Below are 26,805 nucleotides of genomic sequence, written 5' to 3'. Positions count from 1 at the left end.
ACATTGCAACTTATCTAGTTGATTGCAATTTTGCCCCATCAAGAGCCTCTCCTCAATGCACATTGCCTGTGCTTGTAAACCAGTTACCTCATCTTCAGCAATATCACTGCCTTTCCTACAATACCTCCTATATTGAAACATCAGCAGCTCAGGACATTAGTCACACCATGCTCAACCTTTTGATTCCTAACTTTGTCTAAAGACTTACCAACATCTGCCTCTACAACCTCTCCACTAAATGTTCTGACACTCCGGTTCCCATCCTCCTGCAACTCAGTTTAAACCTCACCATGCAGTATTAACAAACCTTCCCTCAAGGATATTAGTCCCCCTCCAGTTCAGGAGCAAACCATCCTTTTTGTACAGGTCCCACCTTCCCAGGAAGAGAGCCCAATGATCCAAAAAATATGCCCTCCCTCCCACCAACTCATTAACCACATGTTAAATGGTATAATCTTCCTAGCTCTAGCCTCACTAGGACTTGACATAGGCAGGAATCAATCCCAAATGCTGACTGGCCACTAGTCAAAGCTCCATTACGCTACCGTGACCCACTGCTGGCTTTTATCATCGGGCAGAGGACCTGATTGAAGTCCCCTCCTCTCCGAACTTCTGATGTCCGGATTGGCCAAGGGGAATGGTGAGAAGGTGCAACGATTTACAATGGAAGTGGTGGGCATGTGTTTGATTTCAACACCCAAGGGAAGTTACGGGAAGGTTATGGAGGCCTATGGTGGAGCTGGGACTAGGCAGAACATTTCGGCATAGACTAGATGGGCCGGAGCACCCGTTTCTGTGTTGTATGTTCTGTGATACCATGGAGTGCAGATTCCTTGATGAACTGTAAATGAAATTAATAAAACAAGAAGCTCTAGATGCTGGAAATCTGGGCGGGTCCAGGCAGCATCTGTGCAGCTTCCAAACCCATCACCCCGAGGCGGCCTCCACTTACCTCTTCTCTGTGTAGGTAGCACAGCTCTGAGGGAAGACCAGCTTCACGTGCCAATAGAACATCTTGTCCCTGCAAAAAGCAGTAAACGCGAGTCAATCCACCAGCAGTGTTTACCTGAGCAACACACACAAAATCCTGGAGGAACTCAACATGTGGGAAGTGTCAATTTTTAAAAAAAAATGTCTTCTTTGCAATAATGTCCTTGTCCCCACCTTGCTCTACACTATCCTGTATAATTTCTCTGCATGGTCCTGGGCGCACAGTAGTGGTCAGCACAACGTTTTACAGTACCAGTGACCTGGGTTCAATTCCCACCACTGCCTTAAGGAATTTGTACGTTCTCCCCATGACCATGTGGGTTTCCTCCGGGTGCTCTGGTTTCCTTCCAGTCCAAAGACACATTGGTTGTTAGGTGAACTGGCGCAATGCTGGGCGACGCACCTACTCCATGTCAATAAACACAAATCTACAAGTTACGTTTGTTGTACCTATGTGCCTGTGACACTTGTGCAAGTCGGGTTTTCATCCTCGCTGTACCTGTGCACACAGCAATAAACTCGACACTGGAAAGCACAGCCTTAAGGCGAAGAGCGGGGGGAGTTTAAAGGAGATATCGAAATCTTCATAACCACAAAACATAGGAGAGAATTAGGCCATTCGGCCCGAGTCTGCTCCACCATTCCGTGATGACAGATTTATTATCCCCTCAATCCCATTCCCGAGTTCTCCCTGTAACCTTTGACACCTGATTAATCAAGAACCTATCAATTACCACTTTCAATATACCCAGTCACTTGCCCTCCACAGTGTCTGTGTCAATGAGCAACATCTTATATTGCATCTGGGTAGCCTCCAACCTGATGGCATAAACATCAATTTCTCAAACTTCCATAATGCCCCCCACCCCAACCACTCCCTCTCTCACCTTACCTCCTTGCCTGTTCATCGCCTCCCTCTGGTGCTCCTCCCCCCTCTTCTTTCTTCCACGGCTTTCTGTCCTCTCTTAGATCCCCTTTCTCTCCAGCCCTGTATCTCTTTCACCAATCAGCTTCCCAGCTCTTTACTTCACCCCTTCCCCTCCCAGTTTCACCTCTTACCCTCCCAGTTTCACCTCTTACCCCTCCCAGTTTCACCTCTTCCCCTGCGTTTCTCTCTCCCCTCCCCCCCACCTTCTAACTCTCCAGTCCTGCTGAAGGGTCTCGACCCCAAACACCGACGGGTTATTCTCCTCCATAGCTGCTGCCTGGCCTGCTGAGCTTCCCCACCAGTTTTGTTAATGCACAGCTAGTTCTTTTAATATTACAACTGGGGCAAACCACAGTTATGTTGTATTTATATGACTCAAAGTTTCTTTCAACAGACCATATTGGAATAGAAATTGTTTAAATCTAAATGATTGCCTCTTACCAGAACTTGTTAACAAACCTTAAAATACGAGATTCTTTCAGTCTTATTCAAATCAATTACAAATCAGAATTTATAATCATTTTGTAAGACATAAAATAATAAACTGTTTTGAAACGCACAGTATGTTCCCAAACAAAGTTGGTCAGTGCAACACTATTACAGCTCAGGGGTGTTGAAGTTTGGAGTTCAATGGAGTTTGTACAAATCTGGTTCCAGCTTCGAATGGGGTTCAATTCCTGTCCCTGCCTGTCAGGAGTTTGTACATTTTTCCTGTGTCTGTGTAGGTTTCCTCCGACATCCCAAAGATATTCCAGTTAGTAGGTCAATTGGTCTCTGCTGTAATTTGGCAGAGCAGGATCGTTGGGCCGTAAGAGCTAACTGTGTGTGGGTATGGAAAGGACAGCAGAGCAGTCTCGATGGGCCAAATGGCCCAATTCTGCTCCTATATCTTATGGTCTTATGGCATCTCTAAATAAAATGCTGGAGGAATTCAGCAGGTCAGGCAGCATCTATGGAGGGGAATAGATATTTCACATTGAAGGGTCCCACCCAAAATGCAACGGTTTATTCATTTCCAGAGATGCTGCCTGACCTGCTGAGTTCCTCCAACATTTTTTGTGTATTTATGCAATTTACTGATTTATATTTCAAAGAACTTTGTAAAATTTATTTTAAAATTTCTACAGCTTGAAAATTGATCAAAATGCTTTAGATTATAGAACTGTACAAGACCATACAACCAAATTCATCCATACTAACCATATGTGGCTCCATTATCCCATTTCCCTGAATTAGGTCTGTATCCTTTTGCACTTGATCGATCCAAGTTCAGACACAGACGTCTTTCAGTTGTAATGGTACCTGCCTCTTACCCCGTGCCTGTCCAAGCACGCAAAGACATCTCCAGCAGATTGTACAAATGAGATCTACAGTACTGCCACTCTTCATGGAGAGCAAAGGTTCAGAGGGGGTCACAGAGACAGGGAGGGGCATAGGGTCTGGAGGGGGTTACAGAGACAGGGAGGGGCGTAGGGTCTGGAGGGGGTCACAGAGACAGGGAGGGAAGTACGTAGGGTCTGGAGGGGGTTACAGAGACAGGGAGGGGCGTAGGGGCTGCAGGGAATTACAGAGAGGGGGAAGGGTGTAGGGGTCAGAGGGGGTCACAGAGACAGGGGGGGCGTAGGGTCTGGAGGGGGTTACAGAGACAGGGAGGAGCTTAGGGTCTGGAGGGGGTTACAGAGACAGGGAGGGGCGTAGGGGCTGGAGGGGGTTACAGAGACAGGGAGGGGCGTAGGGGCTGCAGGGAATTACAGAGAGGGGGAAGGGTGTAGGGGTCAGAGGGGGTCACAGAGACAGGGGGGGCGTAGGGTCTGGAGGGGGTTACAGAGACAGGGAGGAGCTTAGGGTCTGGAGGGGGTTACAGAGACAGGGAGGGGCATAGGGTCTGGAGGGGGTTACAGAGACAGGGAGGAGCTTAGGGTCTGGAGGGGGTTACAGAGACAGGGAGGGGCGTAGGGTCTGGAGGGGGTTACAGAGACAGGGAGGGGCATAGGGTCTGGAGGGGGTTACAGAGACAGGGAGGGGCGTAGGGTCTGGAGGGGGTTACAGAGACAGGGAGGGAAGTACGTAGGGTCTGGAGGGGGTTACAGAGACAGGGAGGGGCGTAGGGTCTGGAGGGGGTTACAGAGACAGGGAGGGGCGTAGGGGCTGCAGGGAATTACAGAGAGGGGGAAGGGTGTAGGGGTCAGAGGGGGTCACAGAGACAGGGGGGGCATAGGGTCTGGAGGGGGTTACAGAGACAGGGAGGAGCTTAGGGTCTGGAGGGGGTTACAGAGACAGGGAGGGGCATAGGGTCTGGAGGGGGTTACAGAGACAGGGAGGAGCTTAGGGTCTGGAGGGGGTTACAGAGACAGGGAGGGGCATAGGGTCTGGAGGGGGTTACAGAGACAGGGAGGGGCGTAGGGTCTGGAGGGGGTTACAGAGACAGGGAGGGGCGTAGGGGCTGCAGGGAATTACAGAAAGGGGGAAGGGTGTAGGGGTCAGAGGGGGTTACAGAGACAGGGAGGGGCGTAGGGGCTGCAGGGAATTACAGAGACAGGGAGGGGCATAGGGTCTGGAGGGGGTTACAGAGATGGGGAGGGGCTTAGGGTCTGGAGGGGATTACAGAGACAGGGAGGGGTATAGGGGCTGCAGTGAATTACAGAGAGGGGGAAGGGTGTAGGGGCCAGAGGAGGGTTACAACTGGAAGGGGTTACAAAAACATGTAAGTGTAGGGGCAGGTGGGGGTTATGGAGATGGGGAGGGGTGTTTTTGGCTGGGGGTGGGGCTGGTGGAGGAGCTGAGATTTTGGACAATGTTAAGAGTGTTTGGAGGTGATGGGGCGGGGGAGGAATGAGGCCAGGGAACACGGGATGGATGATTCACCAGGCCCGACCCCTATCCCTGTGGCTGTCCTCAGAACATGGAGCCCACAGCTGCTACCCCCATCACCGCAGCACGTGTGGGGCAGGGAGTGAGCTCAACGCTTTTCCACAGCAGCCCAGATGTACTCCCATTCCTCTGGCAATGAAGGCCTTTTCCAGGAAGGAAGCTATTTATAGAAAACTGTAATAACAGGCCCAATAGAAAGAGGATGATTAATTGCCCAGATGTGATCCTCATTACTGGAAAGGCACTAATGTACAGATTCTACTGACCTTGGTCACCTTCTGCGCAACCAATCAGAACAAAGGAAAACAATTTTCCACCCAGACATTGTTGATGAAGCAATACACGAAAAGGACATCACATTTATCTTCCAACCTCAAAAGCGGGTAGTTCCTGAGACTCCTCATCAGAGTTTAACCAGTTACTGATGGGTCAAACCACACTGTCTCTCTGATGGGATGACCTCCCTCTGTACTGCCCCTTCATCTTACAAACGTACACAACATCATTCAAATACAAAAGACATACAAAGGTTAGGGGTTACAATAAAGTTACTAAATTAAAATTAAAATGCAACTATTACCACCTATAATACACTTAATTCTGTTCCTGGAAACATCCACTGACCCTGGAATGGTCACGTGTTCCCTCTCCAAGGAGGCCCTGGCACAAACGTAGCCCCAGAAAAAAGGCAGGCAGTTAGCTTGGGCAGAGCCCTCAACGGCCCACGGCCTGGACCCATGAATGGCCAGCTTTGACAGGCCCAGAAGCAAGCCTACCAGAACATCCAATGAGTGATACCCCCCCGCCCCCCATAAACCGGGAGCGCGGGGCTGAAGTGCGGCCAGAACGAGAGGAGCAGCCCCTTCAACCTCCATATAGACATGGTACCTGACTCCTCCCGTCCACAGGAAGGACAGGTGGACGGGGTATCACAGAACCCGCACAGGAAGCTATTCCACATTACTGCCCTGTGCAACTCCCTCCACCCCAGGTCCCCAGTATACAGGGGAAACACGCCTGCATGGAGAGACGTCCACTAGGGACTCCCTTCACTGCCTGACAGGCCGCCATGGCGTGTCCAGACGGTAGGAGAGAGCAATGAAGTGAAAAGTGTGCAGGAGCAGCCCACACAGGAACCGTCTCAGCACGTCGAGGAAAGAAACGGTGGACATCTCTGCGAGGTGCGGGACTGGCTCCCGAAGGAGATCTCAGGGTTAGTTTCCCAGGGGTTGGTGCGGCCATAGCCACTCCACTTCGCCAGCCACCCTCACGGGATGGGGAACGATCTCTCCATCGGCCCGAGTGCCTCTCCCCACAGGTTCAGGAACACTCTGACCGGAGGAGACCCTACCCCAGACCTCCGGTAGCTCCCGGCAAAAACCTGGCAGCTCTCGCACAGTGGAGCACCTGATGCTTGCTGCCGGAATCAGTGTACCCTCCTGAAGGCAAAGCCCCCGGTGAAGTAATGCTTCGTCAGTACGTGCCTCCACGGAGGGTGCTTGGAGAACATGTGTCTCTGTAAAGTCCTGAGACAGAGAGCTGCCATCTGGGTACATACCAGTGACTGACCCCCCTCCCCAATAGGAAGACTCTGGACCAGAGCAGGGACCTATTGCCTCCTGTAATCCTAGAAGTCCACCGACTTTTTCTGCGTCCTCTCTGCCCGCATACAGTATACAGCGGGCGGGACTAGAGTGACCAGCCAGTACCAAAGTATGGAGATTACCAGCCGGTTGATGACCTACAATGACCAGACCAGTGTCCCAGCAGTTCCCGGCCAAGTCTCCGCAGTGAAGCTTAGTTAGACCCCCAGGTAGAAGAGGTGCATGGTTTTATCTCCTCTGGTAAGGAGGCCTCCCCCGTCCCCAATGAACCATTAAAAGACTGGAGCACTTTCTCCAGTTGACCCTGGCAGAGGCTGCGACTGAGAAGACCCACTGGCAGTCTTGCATCCTCTGTAGGTCAACAGGGTCGGTGATTAAGGACATCTTTGGCATAAGCCAAAAGGATTACCTTCATCTCCGGTTTGCACAGAGCCGGACTGCCAACCGCTTCCGAAGAAAGCACAGAAAAGGCTCTATGCAGACAGAGTACACATTCTCCAACATTGGGAGCCCTGATGCACCTCCCCCCCAAAGCAAAAGGGTGCTATCAATGATCCATTGACCTTTATCAGGCACTCCGCAGCAGCGTACGGCAAACAGACACGGGCAACAAAATGCGGTTAGAGTCTAAACGCAAGCAGAGTCCCGAGGAGGTAGTCATGATCCACCGTGTCAGATGTCTTCTCCTGATCGAGAGAGAGAGAATGGCGACTGACGTGCCAGACTCATGGGATAGATGGATCAGGTGGATATTGTCCTCAATGGACTGGACTGGGACCGTGTGGAACTGGTCTGGCTGGATCATTAGGGACGGGACAGAACCCAGGTGATTGGCCATTACCCGGGCAAAGATCTTATATCCAGTGCTTAGGGGAGACACTGGGTGCTAATTCCTCAGGTGGCGAAGATCTCCCTTCTTCAGCAGCAGGACCACGACCACCTTATGCCAAGAAAGGAGCGTTTCACTTGTCACCAAACTGGCTGAGGGCACTGGTCAGTTCCTCCAACGACAGGGAAGAGTCCAGTCGCTGGACAGACTCTGGGTTGACCTTTGGCAGGTCCTTCCACAGTGTTCCTACTCACTTGCTGGGTCCAATGAGAACAGTTACATGAAATAAGCAAATTTCTTTTACAGTTCTCACCGGATCAGTGAGGGAGGAGCAATCTCCGACCAACAGCTCCACAAACCCTCCGCACATCCAAAGAGTAAAAGAAAGGTGAGGCACGGTCCAGATCTCGCAACCCCTCGAGCCACAGATCCCTCAGTGTTTCCTTCTTCCCCTGGTACCTCTGCCAAAGGAGCGGGGCCCCGTGAATAGGGTCGATTGAGACTCCAGATCAAGCAGCTCTTTCTCAACCTGCTTGATCTGGGACACCCGCTTCTTGATCGATCTTTGGCATATTCCTTACAAAAAAAAAGTTGGATGTGAGCTTTGCCCACGTCCCACCAGAACCGTGGGCACAGGCAGTGATTCTGGAACGGCACAGGCCACATGGAGACCACTGACCCATGGGAGACCTGCGCTGTGGAAACATTCAGCCAGTTGAGTCACTCACCTCCTCCAAATCAAAGCAAAAGATCCAACTAGCTCGCTCAACAGCTGCTCTGACTGCTGAGGACCAGAGCGATCTCTCTCCTCGAGGGTACAGTTAAAATCCCTCCTGAGGCCAACGCACTCGCCTCTGTCAATGGAGCCAACAGCAGAGCTATCTCACAAATCAAGCGCGCCTGCATCAGGCCGGGTTCAGGGGCGCACACGGTAACCAAGTGTAACGTACACCATCCCAGCGCACAGTGAGATGTAGCAGGCAGCCTGGCTCCAACTCGTTTACATTCAATACCTCTGGCTGGTGGTTTGGGGCCAACAATATCACCACTTTGCTCAGGAACACACGTGGACCCTCCCACACCAATCCAGGAGCCAGATGGGTTCGTCTCCCGGAAAGGTGTACAATTCCTACTGGAAGCCCAGCACACATCTCTGTTCCTTGAGGACTGAGACATGACGGATGATACACCGCTGCATAATCAGCCCATAGAATGTCCCAGAAGGCCCAGAGAAATTCATCAGTCAACCCTTCTCGTCCTGGGGACTTGCTTCTCTGCAGCTGCCCGAGGACACTGGTCAGCTCCACCAAAGACAGCGGGGCACCTAGATGCTCAGCACCCCCAGGGCTGACCCTCGGCAAGTCCTCCTACAGATCCTCTGTTCATCCTCACTGCACGGGTCTGGTGAGAAGACAGCCTCACAGAAGGAATGCATTTCCGCAACAATTCTTGCGGATCGTGACGGTGGAACCATGCTCTCCCGGTAGCTCCACCAACTGACACCCCTCCCTTTCGAGTGAGAGTAGAAGAGGGGCAAAACGAGGTCCAGATCCTGCAGCACCTGGACCCGCGACCTCACGGAAGCACCTCGGGACCTCTCAAGCTGCAGGTGCCTCAGCGCCTCCTCCTACCTCTGGTACTCATCCCGGAGGGGCTGGTCTCCATTGGTCAGCCCTAGCCGGGACTCTACGTTGACCAGCTCCTTCTTGAGCTGATTGATTCCGGACATCCGCTCAGTCGATCCGCGAGCCTATTCCTGGCAAAACAATCGGATGCCCACATCCCACCAGAGCCTCGGATGCCCCCGTTCCTGCCGCCAGGAGCCTCAGAACAGCCGGAACGAATCCCGGAACCTTCCGTCCTCCAGCAGCTGGTCACTGAAATGCCAGTACGCGGCCAGCGCATTCAGCTCCGCCCACACCCGGTGCTGGCCCGAGAATGCAGCCGGCTGTATGGATGTAGAGATGTAGAGATGTAGAGTTGGCCGACCCGCGAGTCCCCATCCCCTCTTTTATCTCCTTGAGAAAGCACAGAGATCAGGGTGAAGCGTCCACCAGATATCCACCAAGTCCAACCCCCAACACGACCAGCCCCCGGAACTTCCTCACCAATGCTCGAATACTCTGGGGACCAGTGCGATCCCGCTCCTCGAGGGCGCAATTGAAATCACCCCCAGGATAAAGCACTTGCTGTGATCTACGGACCCCAGCAACACAGACACGTCTCGGAATAGGCACTCTCCTTCATTGAGCCGGGCTCAGAGGCGTACACTTTAACAATATGCATTGGTAAGCCATCTTGTCTCACAGCAAGGTGAAGCAGATGTCCTGGCATGCGTTCCTGAACCTGCAATATCTCTGCTTGGAAAAAGGGGCCAACAAATGCCCCCCAGCCCCCACTGGAAGTAGAGCAGAGGTGACTCATGGAATCATCTCCTAGAACAGTGTGGGTTTTCTGCAGGAAGCTCACTGCTTATCCCCTATCCCAGAGGACAGAGAGATGATGGAATCTGCGGAGCCCCCTACTGCCATTTACGTTAGGGGTCACAACACTCAGCTTATTGAGACCCCTCACCAGAGCCCCTGGGAGAAGGAGCAGAGCTCTCCTTCGAGCCCTCTCCCGCCTTCACCCAACAACCCTTCTCCAGAGGCTCCGGGTGTCTCTTAATCTGCCACCTCTCCTCACGGGTCACCTCAGCTCCCCTCCCCTTCTTTTGGAGGATCGTGCAGATAAACTGAACGACCACTCCCAGACTCGACCAGTGATCAGTGACCAATTGGGCCTTGAAAGGTTTCCTTCAGTAGTCCCTCAGGAACTGCCAGATCCCCTCCAGAGAGACGGGCTGTAACTCGCAGCTGGGGTCGAGGAAGTCACCATCTCTGCTTCAGAAGAGTCCCCCTCCTCCCCTCACCAGGTTCGATGATTTCATCACCCTCTGAGCAGTCATTGTCTGCGTCAGACGTGACCACCTCACCCCTCACCCGAACGGGAGACCTGACTACGGGCTCTACCCCATCCCCAGGACCAGTGACGGGGGAGGCCCTGCCACCTCTGGATGCAGAATTCATTGCAGTCATTGTCTGCACCCAACATGACCACCTCACTCCTCACTGTGGCCCTAATGGGAGATCCGAACACGAACTCTACCCCATCCCCAGGACCAGTAACGGGGGAGGCCCTGCCATCTGTGGATGCAGAATTCCTCCCACATCCCAGATACAAGGTTGGGAAAAAAGGGTGGATAGGCAGGGAAAACCGCGCAGTGTTAAAAACCTCAGCGCCGTCTCTGTGCAGCATCGAACAATGAAAGCTTTTCCAGGTGGTCTGAAGTCCAAAGTCCTTTTCACCCAGTCGCCCTGGGCTAGGCACTCTGAACCGGAGGGGTTTTCTGCTGTTACAACCGGAATAAATCCGTCCCCGCTCTGGCAAAGTCAGACTCAAACTTTGGCAATCCACCAGCCACACCCACTGCTCAGTGTTGTGAGAGACAGACCAAAAAGCTTCACCGAACAGAATCCTTCCAGGCAAGGAAACGGTTTCAGTCCACACTACACACTCGCAAAGCCTTCTGGCGGTCTCCAAAACTGTTCTTTGGCGACTTTGCAGCAAATTTTCAACTCTAGGAGAGAGCGTTCTGACAGAGCGAGCCTCTCTCAGTATTGCCCTGCCGTGTCATCCTACGTTTCTTGAATAGGACGTGAACGCTAATTTTTTTGGACTCTGGGGTTGAGGAACTGATGTGTTGATCCACATTGCTGGTGTGACATTTAAGTCATTGACCAGCCTTGATAAATCAAACCAGCTGTCCAGCAGCGTCCTGCACGCGAGCACAGAGCGCACAATGACAGGCGTTCTGATTTCCCTTAAAGAGCTGAGTGTGTTGCTAATTGCTCAACACTATTTGCAGGCCATTTGGCCCCTCTGCCCTGTACTGGTGCACGCCCTCCACACCAGGCTCCCAACTGTAACCATTGTATGTGCACTCTATCTACTCACTTCTTGTGGTAAAACGTTGAATTCTCCCTTCGTTTGGTGAAGCCAATGGGCAAAAGCCTCAGGTTTACGCCGCACTTTCGAGCACGGTTTTTCATGAAGTTTAGCTGCAAGTAACAAAAAGAGACACAGTATTCATTCACCAAAGCAGCTTCACTAAAGGATTATACTTTCAAATGAAATATTTATTTTATATAGGTATAGCAGCATTGGGACTGGGACTGTCTGACTGGGTAACAGGTTCTTCCCTCAGGCCGTGAGACTAATGAATACCCTGCCACCACCGAGGTCTCAGCACGAGGACAGCGAGCTGTTTACTGCTTACCTGTGCTGTGCAGATATATCTGAAGTTATTTATGGTAATTTTTGCTTGGTGTTCTGTGTGCTTTGTGGATGTACTGTGGTCGGGAGGAATGTTATTTTGTTTGCTTGCATACATGTTCAGTCAGATGACTATAAACTTAAGCTTGCACTTGTTTGTTGGATTTGGCAAAATCAGCTTATTTCTGGAGAAAACAGGCATGCAAAAGAACCGGGAAGTCCTCATGCAAGACTGCTGAGAAAGTATTTGCACGCTATATGAATGCCAGCTTTAAATGGATATTTGTTTTGCTCTTTTTTGCACTTGTTTAATTTCTTTTGTAGAGTGGATTCTGGTTAATCATCAGCCACTTATTCGGGAAAACTCTTAAAGAACAAAAACTAGTGGAGAAAATAGCCATGATTCCCTTTGTTTGTTAAGGACACTGTGCTGCTTAATTGGGGCAGGAGACTGTTACCGAACAGTTTCTAACTAGTGTCAGTTAAGCGAACTTGTGTGGCCGGTAGACACTACAACGTGCTTAGAGCGAACAGTTTTTAAAATAGTGCCAGTTGCATGTGACTGTGTTCGAAAAGCAGTGATTTTTGCCACTGATAGTAGGTGAGAAATATGCAGCGAGACAATTCTAAACCGTTAAGCTCACTGCGGCTCCAAGCCTGAACGCCTGGAATTCAGAAACCACCAGAAACTGAAATGTTTTCACTACCTCAACAAGTTAAGAACTACGAAAAATGTGAAGGTATTGACAACTATCTTGAAAATAAAGATTTAGGTGATGCAATTGTAGAAAGCCTTGTATGAAGGCAGCCCTTTATCAGCACTAGGCGCCTGTTCTGATTTTGTAAAGGCCACACAAGTAGACCACTGAGAAAAGGGCCGTAGTGGGAGCTTTTGGCATATTGGAATTCATAAACTGGACTACTGTGAAATAAACTGAATCTGAATCTGAGTAGAGGAGTTGGGATTTTTTGTGGAAGACTTGCGATACAGGGCTCACCTTTGGAGTGAAGGAAGATGCCAGGCAGTTTGATAGGGGTGTACAAGATTATAAGATGCATAGATCGAGTGGACAGCCAGAGACTTTTTCCCAGAGCAAAAATAGCCAATATGAGGAGGCACAATTTTAAGATGACTGGAGGCAGGTATTGTGAGGATGTCAGAGGCAGGGTTCTTTTAAACAGAAACACAGAGTGGTGGGTGCGTAGAGCTCCCTGCCGGGGTGGTGGCAAGGCAGTTATATTAGGGGCGTTTCAGAGACTCTTAGAAAGGCGCATGGATGATTAAAAACTGGGAGGGAAGGATTAGATTGATCTTCAAGCAGGTTAGAAGGTTTGGACAACATGATGGGAAAAAGGGCTGTACTATACTAGAACGTTCAGTGTTCTATGTTTTAAGACGCTAGTGAGGACTGAGTTGGAGTATTTTGTGCAGTTCTGGTTACCTACCTACAGGAAAAATATTAACAGGATTGAAAGAATACAGGGAAAATTTACAAGAACGTTGATAGGACTTGAGACCACATGTCATAGGAAAGGGTTGAATAGGTTAGGACTTTGTTCCCTGCAGCATCGAGGAATGAGGGAGATTTGATAGAGGTATACAAAATTATGAGTGTTATAGGTAGAGTAAATGCGAGCAGGCTTTTTCCACTGAGTTTGGGTGAGACTCCAACTACAAGTCATAGGTTAAAGGTAAAAGGTAAAATATTTAAGGGCAACATGATGGGAAACTTCTTCACTCAGCGGATTGTGGAATGAGCTGCCAGCACACACAGTGCATGCAAACTCGATGTCGACATTTAAGAAGTGTGGACAGGTACATGGACGGTGGCGGTATGCAAGGCTCTGGTCTGGGTGCAAGTAGGCAGTTTAAATGGTTCAGCATGGACTAGATGGGTGGAAGGGCCTGTTTCTGTGCTGTACTTCTCCATGACTCTGAGCTCCAGAAGCCCAGGTTCGATCTTGACCTCCACGCTATCTGTGTGGAGCTTGCATGTCCCCCCTGGATCTCCCCTAGGTGCTCCGGCCCCACATCCCAAACACGTGCGGGTCAGCGGTACACTGCCTCCGTGCGAGAGCAAGGGGTTGAGGAGTGGCATCACGTGGCACAGTTTCCATGCCGTGTGATGCCACAGCTAACAGCTTACGGCTCTAGTGGACGTTGGTCGGTTAACGAAGATGTCTCGATGTGTGCTGTCTGCCAGTCTCCCAGCGTCTTCCAGAAACCTGTAATCTAAAGTCACCAACATTACTCAGGGGTCGAGCGAGGGTTCTCAAGACTTTCCACAGAACATGAATCATAGAACACCATGGCACCTTCTAGTCTGTGCAGAACTATTATTCTGCCTAGTCCCATCACCCTCCACATGGACAAATTTCAGAGTTCTATATGGATACATGCTTTGATAATAAATGAAGCTTTGAACTGTTACTCTGCCTTGTGCCATCTGGACCACAGCTCTCCATATACCTATCCAAATTTCTCTTAAATATTGAAAGCAAGCCGACATCCACCGCTTCCACTGGCAGCTCGACCCACACTCTCACCACCTCCGAGTGAAGAAGTTCCTCCTCACGTTCTTCTTAAACATTTCACCTTTTACCCTTAACCCATGACCTCTTGCCTCACCTGACCTTAGTGGAAACCCAATCTCAAATAATAATGAGGCAGCGTACAGAGAAGTCATCACCCTGACACAGTGGTGTCAAGAAAACAACCTCTCCCTCAATGTCGCAAAAACAAAGGAGCTGGTTGTGGATTACAGGAGGAATGGAGAAGGGCTAAACCTTATTGACATTAATGGATCTGGGGTTGAGAGGGTGAACAGCTTTAAATTCCTCTTCATAAACATCACTGAGGATCTCACATGGTCTGTACATATCAGCTGTGTGGTGAAAAAGGTACAACAGTGCCTGACTGGCTGAATCATTGGGGACCCGAGTCATCCCAACCATGGTTTATTCCAGCTGCTACCTTCCAGGAAACGGTACCGCAGCATAAAAGCCAGGACCAACAGGCTCCAGGACAGCTTCTTCCACCAGGCCATCAGACTGCTTAATTCATGCTGACACAACTGTATTTCTATGTTATATATTGACTATCCTGTTGTACATGGTATTTATTAAAAGTTATTATAAATTGCATATTGTACATTTAGACAGAGACGTAATACAAAGACTTTTACTCGTCATGTACATGAAGAATGTAATAAAGTTAATTCAATTCAAATGCCTGCTTGCATTTACCTTGTCTATATCTCTCATAATTTTGTAACTCCTCTATCAAATCTCCCCTCATTCTCCGATACTCCACGGAATGAAGTTCTAACCTATTCAACCAAGTCCGTGTCAAACTGTTATTCTGCCTTGTCCCATCTAGACCATAGCCCTCCATAACCTTCCCATCCATATACTTAACCCAATTACAGTCCTAACCTATTCCATGTTTCCTTATAATTGAGGACCTCAAGTCCCGACCACATCCTTGTAAATCTTCTCTGAATTCCTTCAATCTTATTAACATCAGTCCTGTAGGTAGGTGACCAAAACTGCACACTATATTCCAATGTAGGCCTCGCCAATGTTTTATACAACTTCAACATAACATCACTTTTAATCTCAATCAGACTGGATGAGATCAACCTTACCACTGAGGAGCTGCGTTTCTGTGAAATCAGCGATGGACTGGAACGCTGTTTTATCTCGAACACCACTGCATCCGCTCTCTGCCTTGTGCTTCTTCACACAGAGTAAACTAGACAGGTGACAGAAAGATCAGATTCGAGTCAATTCTATGGCTAGGCACAGCTCTATCACCATCTATAAATTTGCTGATGACACAACTATTGTTGGCAGAATTACAGCTGGTGATGAGGCATCCAGGAGTGAGATCGATCAGCTGGTTGAGTGGTGCTGTAACAGCAACTCAACATCAGTAAAATCAGGGAATTGATTGCGGACTTCAGGAAGGGGAAGTCGAGGGAACACACATCAGTCCTCATCGAGGGATCAACTGTGGAAAGAATGAGCAGTTTCAAATTCCTGGGTAGCAACATCTCCGAGGGTGTATCCTGGGCCCAACATTTTTATGCAGTTTGGAAGGCATGCCAGTGGTTATATTTCATTAGGAGTTTGAGATTTGGTTTGTCACCAAAGACTCTCACAAATTTCTGCAGATGTGTTGTGGAGAGCATTCTAACTGGTTGCTATGGAGGGACCACTGCACAGGATCAGAAAAAGCTGCAGAAAGTTGTAAACTCAGCCAGCTCCTTCATGGGCACCGGCCTCCTCAGCATCAAGGACATATGCAAAAGGTGATGCCTCAAAAAGGCAGCATCCATCACCCAGGAGAAGGTGGTACAGGAGCCTGAAGACACACACTCAATAATTCAGGAACAGCTTCTTCCCCTCTGCCATCAAATTTCTGAACTGACAATGAACCCACAGACACTACATCACTGTTTTTTAGCTCTCGTTTTGCATGACTTATTTAACATATATTAAATAATAATAAAACATACAGTTTTTATTATGTATTGCTACTACAAAACAACACATTTCATGACATATGCCAGTGATATTAAACCCGTTCCTGATTCCGACATGCAGGACACAGCTTGGTCATGAAGATGAATCATACACCACCTTCTGTATGTAGACAACCGAAAGCCCTGGAACAATCCCACCAAAGAACCTTATGTCCGATTTTGAGTATCATCTGGAAGGACAGATGCCCTAACACTAGTGTACCGGAAATCCCCAGCCACTTACTTGTCCAGAATACATAGATCCCGGATCAGCCTCTACAGCCATTTGAAGACCCACCAATAGACAACCCCTTGAGGAGAACATTATAGTTGATTCCAGTGATCACACTACCATAGTAAACACCTGCACCTCTTTCCTTCCGTACACCTCCTTCCCTCCATACACACCTCCCCAACAGCACCAGGGGAGCACTTTCTTCAGATTGCAGTGGTTTAAGAGACGGCAGGGGACAGGCAAACTGATTATTCCTGAAGCTGCAAGAAACTGCAGAGAGTTGTGGACACAGCTCATCACGTCACAGAAACCAGTCTCCTCTCCACGGACTCTCTACACTTCTCACTTCCTTGGTAAAGCAGCCAGCATCAACAAAGACTCCCCCCAACCCCTGACATTCTGTCTTCTCCCCACTCCCACAGGGCAGAAGATACAAAAGTCTGAAAGCACATACCACCAGCCTCAAGGACAGCTTCCACCCCACTGTTATCAGACTCCTATTCAGGCCTCTTATACACGCTTCATTTCCCGATCTGCCCCGTGACCTTTGCACCTCGTCTACCTGCTCTGCACTTTCTCTGTAACTGTAATGTTATATTTATTCTGATTTCTTTGTACAATGTTGAATGTATAAATTTAATTTGGAGATACCGCACAGTAACAGGCTCTTTTGGTCCAACGACCCTGCGCTGTCCAATGGCCCTCGTGTGTCTTTGGACGGTGAGAGGAAACTGGAGCACGTAGAAGAGTACAGCACAGAAACAGGCCACTCGGCCCACAAAGTTGTGCCAAACCAAATCAACACCAAACCAAATCATTAAAAAGCAAATCAACACCCGAACACTGATCCCTCATCTACCTATGACATGTCCCTATCCCTCCATCTTCCGTACATCCATGTGTCTATCCAAATGTCTCTTAATGCCTCCAGTGTATTTGCCTCTACCACCACACCAAGCAGCGCATTCCAGGCATCCATGACTCTCTGAGTAAAAACTTACCCCTCACATCCCCCTTGAACCTACCCCCTCTCACCTTCAGTGCAAGCCCTCTGGTATTAGACATTTCAACCCTGGGAAACAGATACTCTCTGTCCACTCTATGCCTCTCATAATCTTGTAAACCTTTATCAGATCTCCCCCTTTGAACTCAAAGCCTCGACTAATAAAAGCAAGAATTCCATAGCCTTCTTAACCAACTTAAAGCCCTCTGAAGCCATTTTCAATGAGCTATGAACTTGGATCCCAAGATCTCTTTGCTAAGCAACACTGCTAATGCCTTGCCCTTAAAAGTGTACTTGTCTCCTTGTATTTACCCTAAGGTGCACCACTTCACATTTATCTGGGTTAAAACTCCATCTGCCATTTCTCTGCCCATATCTACAACTGGTCTCTATCGTGTTGTATTCATTGCCAGCCTTCTACACTGTCTGCAACTCCACCAATCTTGGTACCATCTGCAAATTTACTAACCCACCCATCTACATATCCATCCAGGTCATTTTATGCATTACAAACAGCAGAGTTCTCAGCACAGATCCCTGCCGAAAACCACTAATTACAGACCTCCAGCTTAAAGAAGCTCCTTTAAACACTACCCTCTGACTTCTACATGCAAACCAGTTCTGAATCCAACAGCCAATTCGCCACAGCTCCCATGAATCTTCTGGATTAGTCTCCTTTGAGGGGCTTTGTCAAACGCCTTACATTCACCACCCTACCCTTATCACTTTGTCAAAAAACTCAAATCAAATTGGGAAGTCAAGACCTGCCACGCACAAATCCATGCTAGCTCTCCACAATTAGGCCATGGGATTCCAAATGCTCAGATGTCCTATCCCTGAGAATTTTCTCCAGCAATTTCCCTACGACTGACATGAGATTCGCTGGTCTATAGTTTCCAGGATTTACCCTTGCTCCCTTCGTAAATAGAGATATATTAGCCACTCACCCTCTGGGACCTCCCGTGTGGCTAGAGGGAACACAAGCACACTGGCCAAGAGTCCAACAATCTCATCTCTTGCCTCCTTCAATAACCTGGGGTAAATCCTATCAGGTGGGGACTTATCCTCCTTATTAATCATTAGGAGGCCCAACACTTCCTCCTCCTTGACCCCTAAATGTCCGAATGTATTTATACTCTCATCACTGATCTCCTGGTCCTCCATATCCTTTTCCTTGGTGACTACTGAAGTCAAATATTCATTAAGTACCTCACTCACATTCTCTGCATCTGAGAAAATGTTACTGCCTTTATCCTTCAGTGGCCCCACCTTCCCCCGAGTTATCCCTTGAACCTTGATGTATGTATGCGTGTTTTGGAAGTCACCCTGATCCTACTTGCCAGACTTTTCATGGGCCCTCCTGGCATTTTAATTCCCTTCTTTAGTTCTTTTCTGGCTATTTTATACTCATCACGTGCTTTGTTTGACCCTGATTTCCAAAGTTTTACATAGAGTCATAGGGAAGTACAGCACCAAAACAGGCCCTTCACCCCATCTAGTCCATGCCAGAAACCATTTACACTGCTTACTCCCAACGACCTGCAGTGGGACCACAACCCTCCATATTCCTACTATCCATGAACCTTTCCAAACATCTCTGGAATGTTGAAAATGAGCTCGCATGAACCACTTGTGGTGGCAGTTCATTCCACACTTTTCCTTTCTTCTTAACTAAATTCATCACCTCTCTGGACATCCAAGATTCTCTTATCTTTCCATTCACGTCCTTCCTTCTAACATGAACATACTTTGCCTGTACTCTGTGCAATTGATCTTTAAACACCTTTCACATATCTAACGTGGATTTGTCAGCGAAAAGATGTTCCCAATTAACCTTTCTTAGTTCCTGCCCAACACTCTTGTAATTTGCCCTACTCCAATTTAAAACTCTCCCACAAGGACCATACCTATCCTGAAAGATAAGGAGGTGTGGTCACTGTTCACCCAAAGGTCAGGCACCTGGCCAGGCTCATTACCCAACACCAGGTCCAGTATAAACCATCCTCTCTTTGAACCAGCTACATATTGACTTAAGGATCCTTCCAGGACACATTAAAACCCTTGCCCTAAGGAGGTGTCAGTACCTCCAGTTGAACTTTGACTTTTTGTGTGTTTCCCCCAGCCGTCAGTCTGTGGTTTTGTGTTGCCATGTGCTCCTGTCTCCGCTCCTGCTCTACTCCGGCCCCTGTATCACTGAGTACTCCGTCTCTCACCTGTTTCTCATTATTACCTGTTTTGCTGCCACCTGTATCTCATTGTGCTCCACCTATCATCTGCCTCTCTGTTTATTGCTCAGTGTATTTCAGTCCTGTGTTTTCACCTGTTTGTAGCCAGATTGTGCCAGTGAATTTTCCTGAGCCTGTCCAGCATTTGTATCTGAATATCGACTCTGCCTGTTTCCTGATTCTGGTTTTTGGATTTCTCTGGATGTTTTGATCTCTGCCTGAACTTTCACGCTGACTTTGTTGCCCCTCTGGATTTGCTACTCAGTAAATATCACAGTGTGAACGGTACGTGGTCTGTGATTGGGTCCCTGCTTCAGCGTCCTGACAGAAGGTCCCAGTTTATATTAGCAAAGCTGAAATCATGGGGAGAACATACAAATTCCTACAGACAGCAGTGGGAGTGAACCTGTATCGCTAGTACTGTAAAACATCGCGCTAACCACTAAGCTATCAAGCTGCCCCACTTCTGTTTTAAAATGGTCCGTATATCTGGCATGAAAAACAAAAGTTTTCTCCATACCTCAGTATGTGTGACAATGATGAACGAATTCCAAACGTGTGGTGGGAGGGTTTGGTGTGAATGGTGACCAGAGATGGGTTTAGGAGCAGGGAGATGGACAATGGCATGAGCAAAGTTTGGTTACTGTAGGTGGAAAGGGGGAGGCTGATGTGGGGTGAACACTCCAGGCAGGAGCAGGGGGCCTTTCATTTCCACGCAAGGGCCGAATGGTGAAAGCATGACGTACCTGCAGGAGAAAGTCATGCATCGAGGGCACTTGTATTTCGCTTCCGCAGTCCCACACATTTCACACCTGTTGGACACAAAGGAAAACCGTCACATCTAAACCTACTCTGGAGACTATAAGAGATAGGAGCAGAATTAGGCCATTTAGCCCATCAAACTTGCTCTGGAACCCCATTATGGCTGATTTATTATCCCACGCAAATGACAAAAACTAACAAAAAACACAATCTAAACCTCAAACCGCAGAGTCAGTGACACAGGCTGGGGACGTTCAGTTCAGTTTAGCTCTGTGCTGTGTGATTCGTTGACTGTAGGCCACGGATGCCAGTCCACCACAATCAAAGTCACGCAAAACAGCAATTTAAAAAAGTGTAATCGGAAACCAGAACCACATAACATCAACTGCAGAGACCAGTCCACAAACCACATTGATTAAACCTTGCCCAAGACCCTGGCACCATCCTCCAACAGCATCGAGGGAGAGGGAAACCAGTCAAACACAGACAGCTTCTTCCAGAAGCAGTAGGTAAGATCGAGACAGAGACTGGAACACGTAAGTACCCTAATCACCACAGTTTAGCTTCAGTGGTCATATGAGCATTGAAAACTAAAATGGACTTTGTATTTTTGTTCTAATCATTTCTTGTAAAAATTGTGTACAATTTATACATAATGTTGGAAAGGAACAAAGCCAATATTTCAGGACGAGACCTTTCATCAGTCCTGATGAAGGGTCATGGACCAAAACATCAACTGTTTATTCCTCTTCATAAACGCTGCCTGGCCTGCTGAGTTACACTTTCGGTAGACGGAACAGAGGTGCTCGACGAAGCGGCCCCACAATTTACAGTGGGTCTCACCAACGTAGAGCAGGCTGCATCAGGAGCACCAGCGTTAACAGGTGAGTTCAGCAGATTCACAGTGTCACCTCACCTGGAAGGACTGTTTGGGGCCCTGAATGGAGGTAAATAGTTAGGTGTAGCAGTTAGGCCAATTGCTGGGATAAGTGCCAGGAGGGAGATTAGTAGGGAGGGACAAATGGACAAGGGAATCACAGAGGGAGTGATCCTTGTGGAAAGTGGAGATGAGGTAACGATATAGTTGGTGATAGGATCCTTTTGCAGGTAGCAGAGGTTACAGAGAATGATGTGTTGGATGCAGAGATGGTAGGCGAGGACAAGAGGAACCCTGTTAAGGCAGTGGGATGAGTGTGGACGCTCAGGAAATGGAGGAGATGTGGGTGAGGGCAGCATCGATGGTGGAGGAAGGGGAGAACCTTCCTTTACAGGAGGGCAATTCTGATGTTCTGGAAAGGAGAGCCTCATCCTGGGAACAGATGCAGCAGAGACGAAGGAACTGAGAGGGTGGGAACAGCTACAAGTCCGTCCTGTAATCAATACATTTAAGGCCAGTGTGCTCTCTCTAGCTGTGACGCCACTCTTCAGGAACCGTGGCTCTGTATTTCCAGATCCCCTGTTACTGTAACCCTCTGCCATGTGCCGAGGACTACTTACCCCGCCAGGGCGAGCTTGTTTTTCACGGCCCTGCTCCGAGGCTCCTCCGTCATGGAAGCCGGTCGCGAAGCCGGTCGCGGAGCCGTGCATTCCGCGCTCATTTCTGCACCCGCGGAGCTCGTGCACGGCCCCGGGAGCGCGCGCGCCGCGGCCCCGCCCAGCCGTGTGCGCGGCTCCGGGCTGCTGCGCCGTTCCGCTGGCGTGGACGCGCTCGGGATCGGGGCCGTGGTTGATCCTCCAGCGCTTAGGGTCGGTTCTACCGTCGCCGGACCTCCGGCACCCGGTGTCGGTCCTCCCAGGCTCGTAGCTGGCCCTCCCAACAGGTTCAGCGTCGGCCCTCCCAGCTCCGCCGTCTCTCCGCCCTCCATGCCTGGGACCGCGTGGAGCCGCCGGCTGGGCCTCGGCACCTCTGCGCCCCGCCTCCCCGCAGCCCTTCCGCTTCCTGTGGCCGCGGGGCGGGGATAGGGATAACTCGGGGAGCAGGTCCGAGCCCCGGCCCGGGGCGGGGATAGGGATAACTCGGGGAGCAGGTCCGAGCCCCGGCCCGGGGCGGGGATAGGGATAACTCGGGGAGCAGGTCCGAGCCCCGGCCCGGGGCGGGGATAGGGATAACTCGGGGAGCAGGTCCGAGCCCCGGCCCGGGGCGGGGATAGGGATAACTCGGGGAGCAGGTCCGAGCCCCGGCCCGGGGCGGGGATAGGGATAACTCGGGGAGCAGGTCCGAGCCCCGGCCCGGGGCGGGGATAGGGATAACTCGGGGAGCGGGTCCGAGCCCCGGCCCGGGGCGGGGATAGGGATAACTCGGGGAGCGGGTCCGAGCCCCGGCCCGGGGCGGGGATAGGGATAACTCGGGGAGCGGGTCCGAGCCCCGGCCCGGGGCGGGGATAGGGATAACTCGGGGAGCAGGTCCGAGCCCCGGCCCGGGGCGGGGATAGGGATAACTCGGGGAGCAGGTCCGAGCCCCGGCCCGGGGCGGGGGTAGGGATAACTCGGGGAGCAGGTCCGAGCCCCGGCCCGGGGCGGGGATAGGGATAACTCGGGGAGCAGGTCCGAGCCCCGGCCCGGGGCGGGGGTGTTGTAGAGCCTGAGGTGCAGGAACGTGGCACGGAATGGTAGAAAGCGAGGAGCGATGAGAGGGATTTTAAATGAACACACAGATGCTGGAGAAGCTCAGCTGGTCATCTATGGGGAAGAGTTAACGGTCAACGTTCCGGGTCGAGACCTTCCTCAAGAACGGAATAGAAAGGGGAAAGATGGGGCAGGCAAGGAGAAGTACAAGGTATACGTACACGACGCTGGAAGAACCCAGCAGGTCAGGCAGCATCTGTGGAAAAAAGTCCAGTCCTGATGAAAGGTTTCGGCCCGAAGCGTTGACTGTTTACTCTTTTCCATAGATGTTGCCTGGCCTGCTGAGTTCCTCCTGCAGTTTATGTCTGTTGCTCGGATTTCCAGCATCTGCAAATACAAAAAGAAAGGGAATGGCAGTAGTAAATAAATAAACAAAAATCAAGAACATGAGTCGAAGAGCCCTTGAAAGTGAGTCCATAGTTTGTGGGAATATGTGGTGAGTTATTCCGTTTGGTTCAGCAGCCTGATGGTTGAGGGAGAGAGTAACTGTTCCTGATCCTGAGGTGTGGGTCCTGAGGCTCCTGTACCATCTTCCTGGTGGCAGCAGTGAGAAGAGAGCGTGGTCTGGCAGGTGGAGGTCCCTGACAATGGTTGCGACAACACTCCCATGTAGATGTACTCAATGGTGGGGCAGGTTTTACCCGTGATGGACTGGGCCATATCCACTAATTTTTGTAGGATTTACTTTTTGGCTTCTTTTGCATGTCACTTGTTTGTCAATCTTTTATTTATGCATAGTTTTATTTGTAAATTCTATTGTCTTTCTTTATTTTTCTGTAAATGCCTGCAAGTAAATGAATCTCAATGAATATGTGCATTCGTGGCCACTTTATTGGGTACAGCTGTACACTTGCTCATGAATGCAAATATCTAATCAGCTAATCAATTATAAATTTCACATTGCACATTTAAATGGAGATGTGAAGATTTTTACTCATGTATATGAAGGATTTTAGAAATGAAGACAATTCAATTCATGTAGCAGCAACTCAATGCATAAGTGCTTTCAGACGTCTAGAGTCAGAGAAGAACAGCACAGAAACAGGCCCTTTGGCCCATCTAGTCTGTGCTGAACCATTTAAACTACCTACTCTCATTGACCTGCACTGGGACCATCCCCCTCCATCCATATATCTATCTAAACTTCTCTTAAACATTAAAATCAAGCGTGCATGTACCACTGGTGCTGGCAGCTCATTCCACACTCTCATGACCTTCTGAGTGAAAAGGTTTCCCCTCATATTCCCCTTAAATTTTTCACTTTTCACCCTTAAGCCATGACCTCTAATCGTAGTCCCACCCCAAACTCGGTGGAAAGGGCTGTTGGCATTTACCCTATCTATACCCCTCATAATATTGTATTCTATGTTACAAGCAAAACATTCCTAACCTGTTCAATCTTACAACTCAGGTCCTCCAGACCCAGCAACACCCTTGTAAATTTTCTCTATTCTTTCAACCTTGTTTACATCTTTCCTGTAGGTAGGTGACTAAAGCTGCACACAATACTCCAAACTTGGTTTCACCAATGCCTTATACAACTTCAACATGACATCCCATCTCCTGTACTCTATACATTGATTTATGAAGACCAATGTGCCAAAAGCTTTCTCTATGAACCTATCTGCCTGTGATGTCACGTTCAATGAATTTTGGGCCTATTTCCCCAGATCTCTTTGTTCTACGACACTCAGTGCCCGACCATACACTATGTAAGATCTACCCTGGTTGTTCCTACTGAGGTTCAAACCCTCACACTTGTCTGCATTAAATTCCATCTGCCATTTTTCAGCCCATTTTTCTAACTGATGCAGATCCCTCTGCAATCCAAGGTTAATTCCTGGGATGTCTGGACTGTCTTACGCAGAGAGGTTAGAGAAACTGGGCTTGTACACGCTGGAATTAAGGAGATTGAGAGGGGATCTGATTGAAACATATAAGATTATTAAGGGATTGGACAAGATAGAGGCAGGAAATATGTTACAGATGCTGGGAGAGTCCAGTACCAGAGGGCATGGTTTGAGAATAAGGGGTAGGTCATTTAGGACAGAGTTAAGGAAAAACAACTTCTCCCAGAGAGTTGTGGGGGTCTGGAATGCACTGCCTCGGAAGGCAGTGGAGGCCAATTCTCTGGATGCTTTCAAGAAGGAGCTAGATAGGTATCTTATGGATAGGGGAATCAAGGGATATGGGGACAAGGCAGGAACCGGGTATTGATAGTAGAAGATCAGCCATGATCTGAAAATGGCGGTGCAGGCTTGAAGGGCCGAATGGTCTACTTCTGCACCTATTGTCTATTGTCTAATCCATGATAGCCTTCCTCACTGTCCACTACACCCCCAATCTTGATGCCATCCTCAAATTTGCTGATCTAGTTAACCACATGGTCATCCAGATCATTGACACAGAAGACAAACAACAAAGGACCCAGCACTAATCCCTGCCACAGGCCTCCAGTCAGAGAGGCAACCATCTACAGTACTACCACTCTCTGGCTTCTCCCACAAAGCCAATGTCCTATCCAATTTACTACCTCATCCTGAATGCCGAATGACTGAACTGTCTTGACCAGCCTCCCATGCGGGTCCTCATCAACTGCCTTACTAAGGTCCATGTGTACAACATCCACTGCCTAGCCTTCATCCACCTTCCTGGTGACTACCTTGAAAAACTATAAATGAACTTACACGCATAAAGTCATGCTGACTATCCTTAATCAGTCCATGTCTACCCAAATACTTATATATCCAGTTCTTAAGAATACCTTCCAGTAACTTTCCCACAACTGGTGTCAGACTCAGTGGATTATAATTCCCTGGTTTACATTTAGAGCCTTTTTTGAACAGCACAAACAACACTGGCTATCGTCCGATCCTCTGGTACTGCTCCTGTCGCTAATGATGTTTAATATATCTGGAGGGAACACCTTGTCAGGCCCTGGGGATTTATCCTCCATGATTTGCCTCAGGGTGGCAAGCACCCCCTTCTCTATAATCTGTACAGGGTCCATGAAGTTGATGTTGCGTTGCCTCACTTCTGTAGACTCCCGAGTAAATACAGATGCAAAAAATACATTTCTGATCTCCCCCTCTCTTTTGGCTCCACACATGGATTCTCATTCTGATCTTCCAGAGGATCAATTTTGTCCCTTGCAATCTTTTTGCTCTTAAAATATCTGTAGAATTCATTAGGATTCTCCTTCACCTTGTCTGCTAGAACAACTTCATGTCCTCTTTTAGCCCTCCTGATGTATTTAAGTGTTCTCTTGCATTTCTTGTACTCCATAAGTACTTCATTTGTTCCTACTTGCCTATACCTGCTATACACTTTTTTTCTCTTAACCCGTGCCCCAATATCACTTGAAAACCAAGGTTCCCTACACGTGTTATCTTTACCTTTTATTCTACAGGCACCTACAAGCTATGTACTCTCAAAATTTTATTTTTGAAGACCTCCCATTTTTCAAGTGCACCTTTGCCAGAAAATAGCCTTTCCCAATCCACACTTGCCAAATCCTTTCTGACAGTATCAAAATTGACCTTTCTCCAATTTAGAATCTCAACCTGTGGACCAGATCTACCTCTTTGCATATTTACTTTGAAACTAATGTCATTGTGGTCACTGGATGCAAAGTGTTCCCCTACACAAACTTCTGTCACCTGCCCTGTCTCATTCCTCAATAGCAGATCCAGTGTTGCAGGCTCTCTCACTGGGACTTCTACATACTGATGAATGAAACTTTTCTCAATGCATTTGGCAAACTGTCCCATCTAGTTCTTTTACAATATGGGATTTCCAGTCAATATGTGGAAAGTTAAAATAACCCACTATAACAACCTTGTGTTTCTTGCATAGAGGTCATGGGTTAAGGGTTACAGTTGAAAAGTTTAAGG

The 26,805-nt window shown here is 49.0% G+C and overlaps 1 protein-coding gene across 1 annotated transcript in view; it reads right to left on the bottom strand.

Annotated features, from left to right (window-relative positions):
* znhit6 (zinc finger HIT-type containing 6) overlaps positions 1–21,851 on the bottom strand; it is a 47,531-nt gene extending 25,680 nt beyond the window's left edge. Inside the window, exons 1-6 of the mRNA XM_073062503.1 lie at positions 21,785–21,851; positions 20,272–20,337; positions 15,184–15,290; positions 13,684–13,769; positions 11,219–11,322; positions 953–1,021 (exon numbers count right to left, since the gene is read on the bottom strand). Coding sequence (XP_072918604.1) covers positions 953–1,021; positions 11,219–11,322; positions 13,684–13,769; positions 15,184–15,290; positions 20,272–20,337; positions 21,785–21,837 — 485 coding nt within the window. The 5' untranslated portion in view covers positions 21,838–21,851. The remainder of the gene's footprint in view (positions 1–952; positions 1,022–11,218; positions 11,323–13,683; positions 13,770–15,183; positions 15,291–20,271; positions 20,338–21,784) is intronic.
* Positions 21,852–26,805: the final 4,954 nt, after the last annotated feature.

The sequence above is a fragment of the Hemitrygon akajei genome, chromosome 12, assembly GCF_048418815.1.
Source record: "Hemitrygon akajei chromosome 12, sHemAka1.3, whole genome shotgun sequence".
Classification (NCBI taxonomy): domain Eukaryota; kingdom Metazoa; phylum Chordata; class Chondrichthyes; order Myliobatiformes; family Dasyatidae; genus Hemitrygon; species Hemitrygon akajei.
The sequence above is the reverse complement of the archived record's forward strand: the minus strand, read 5'-3'. Positions and strand labels throughout refer to the sequence as shown.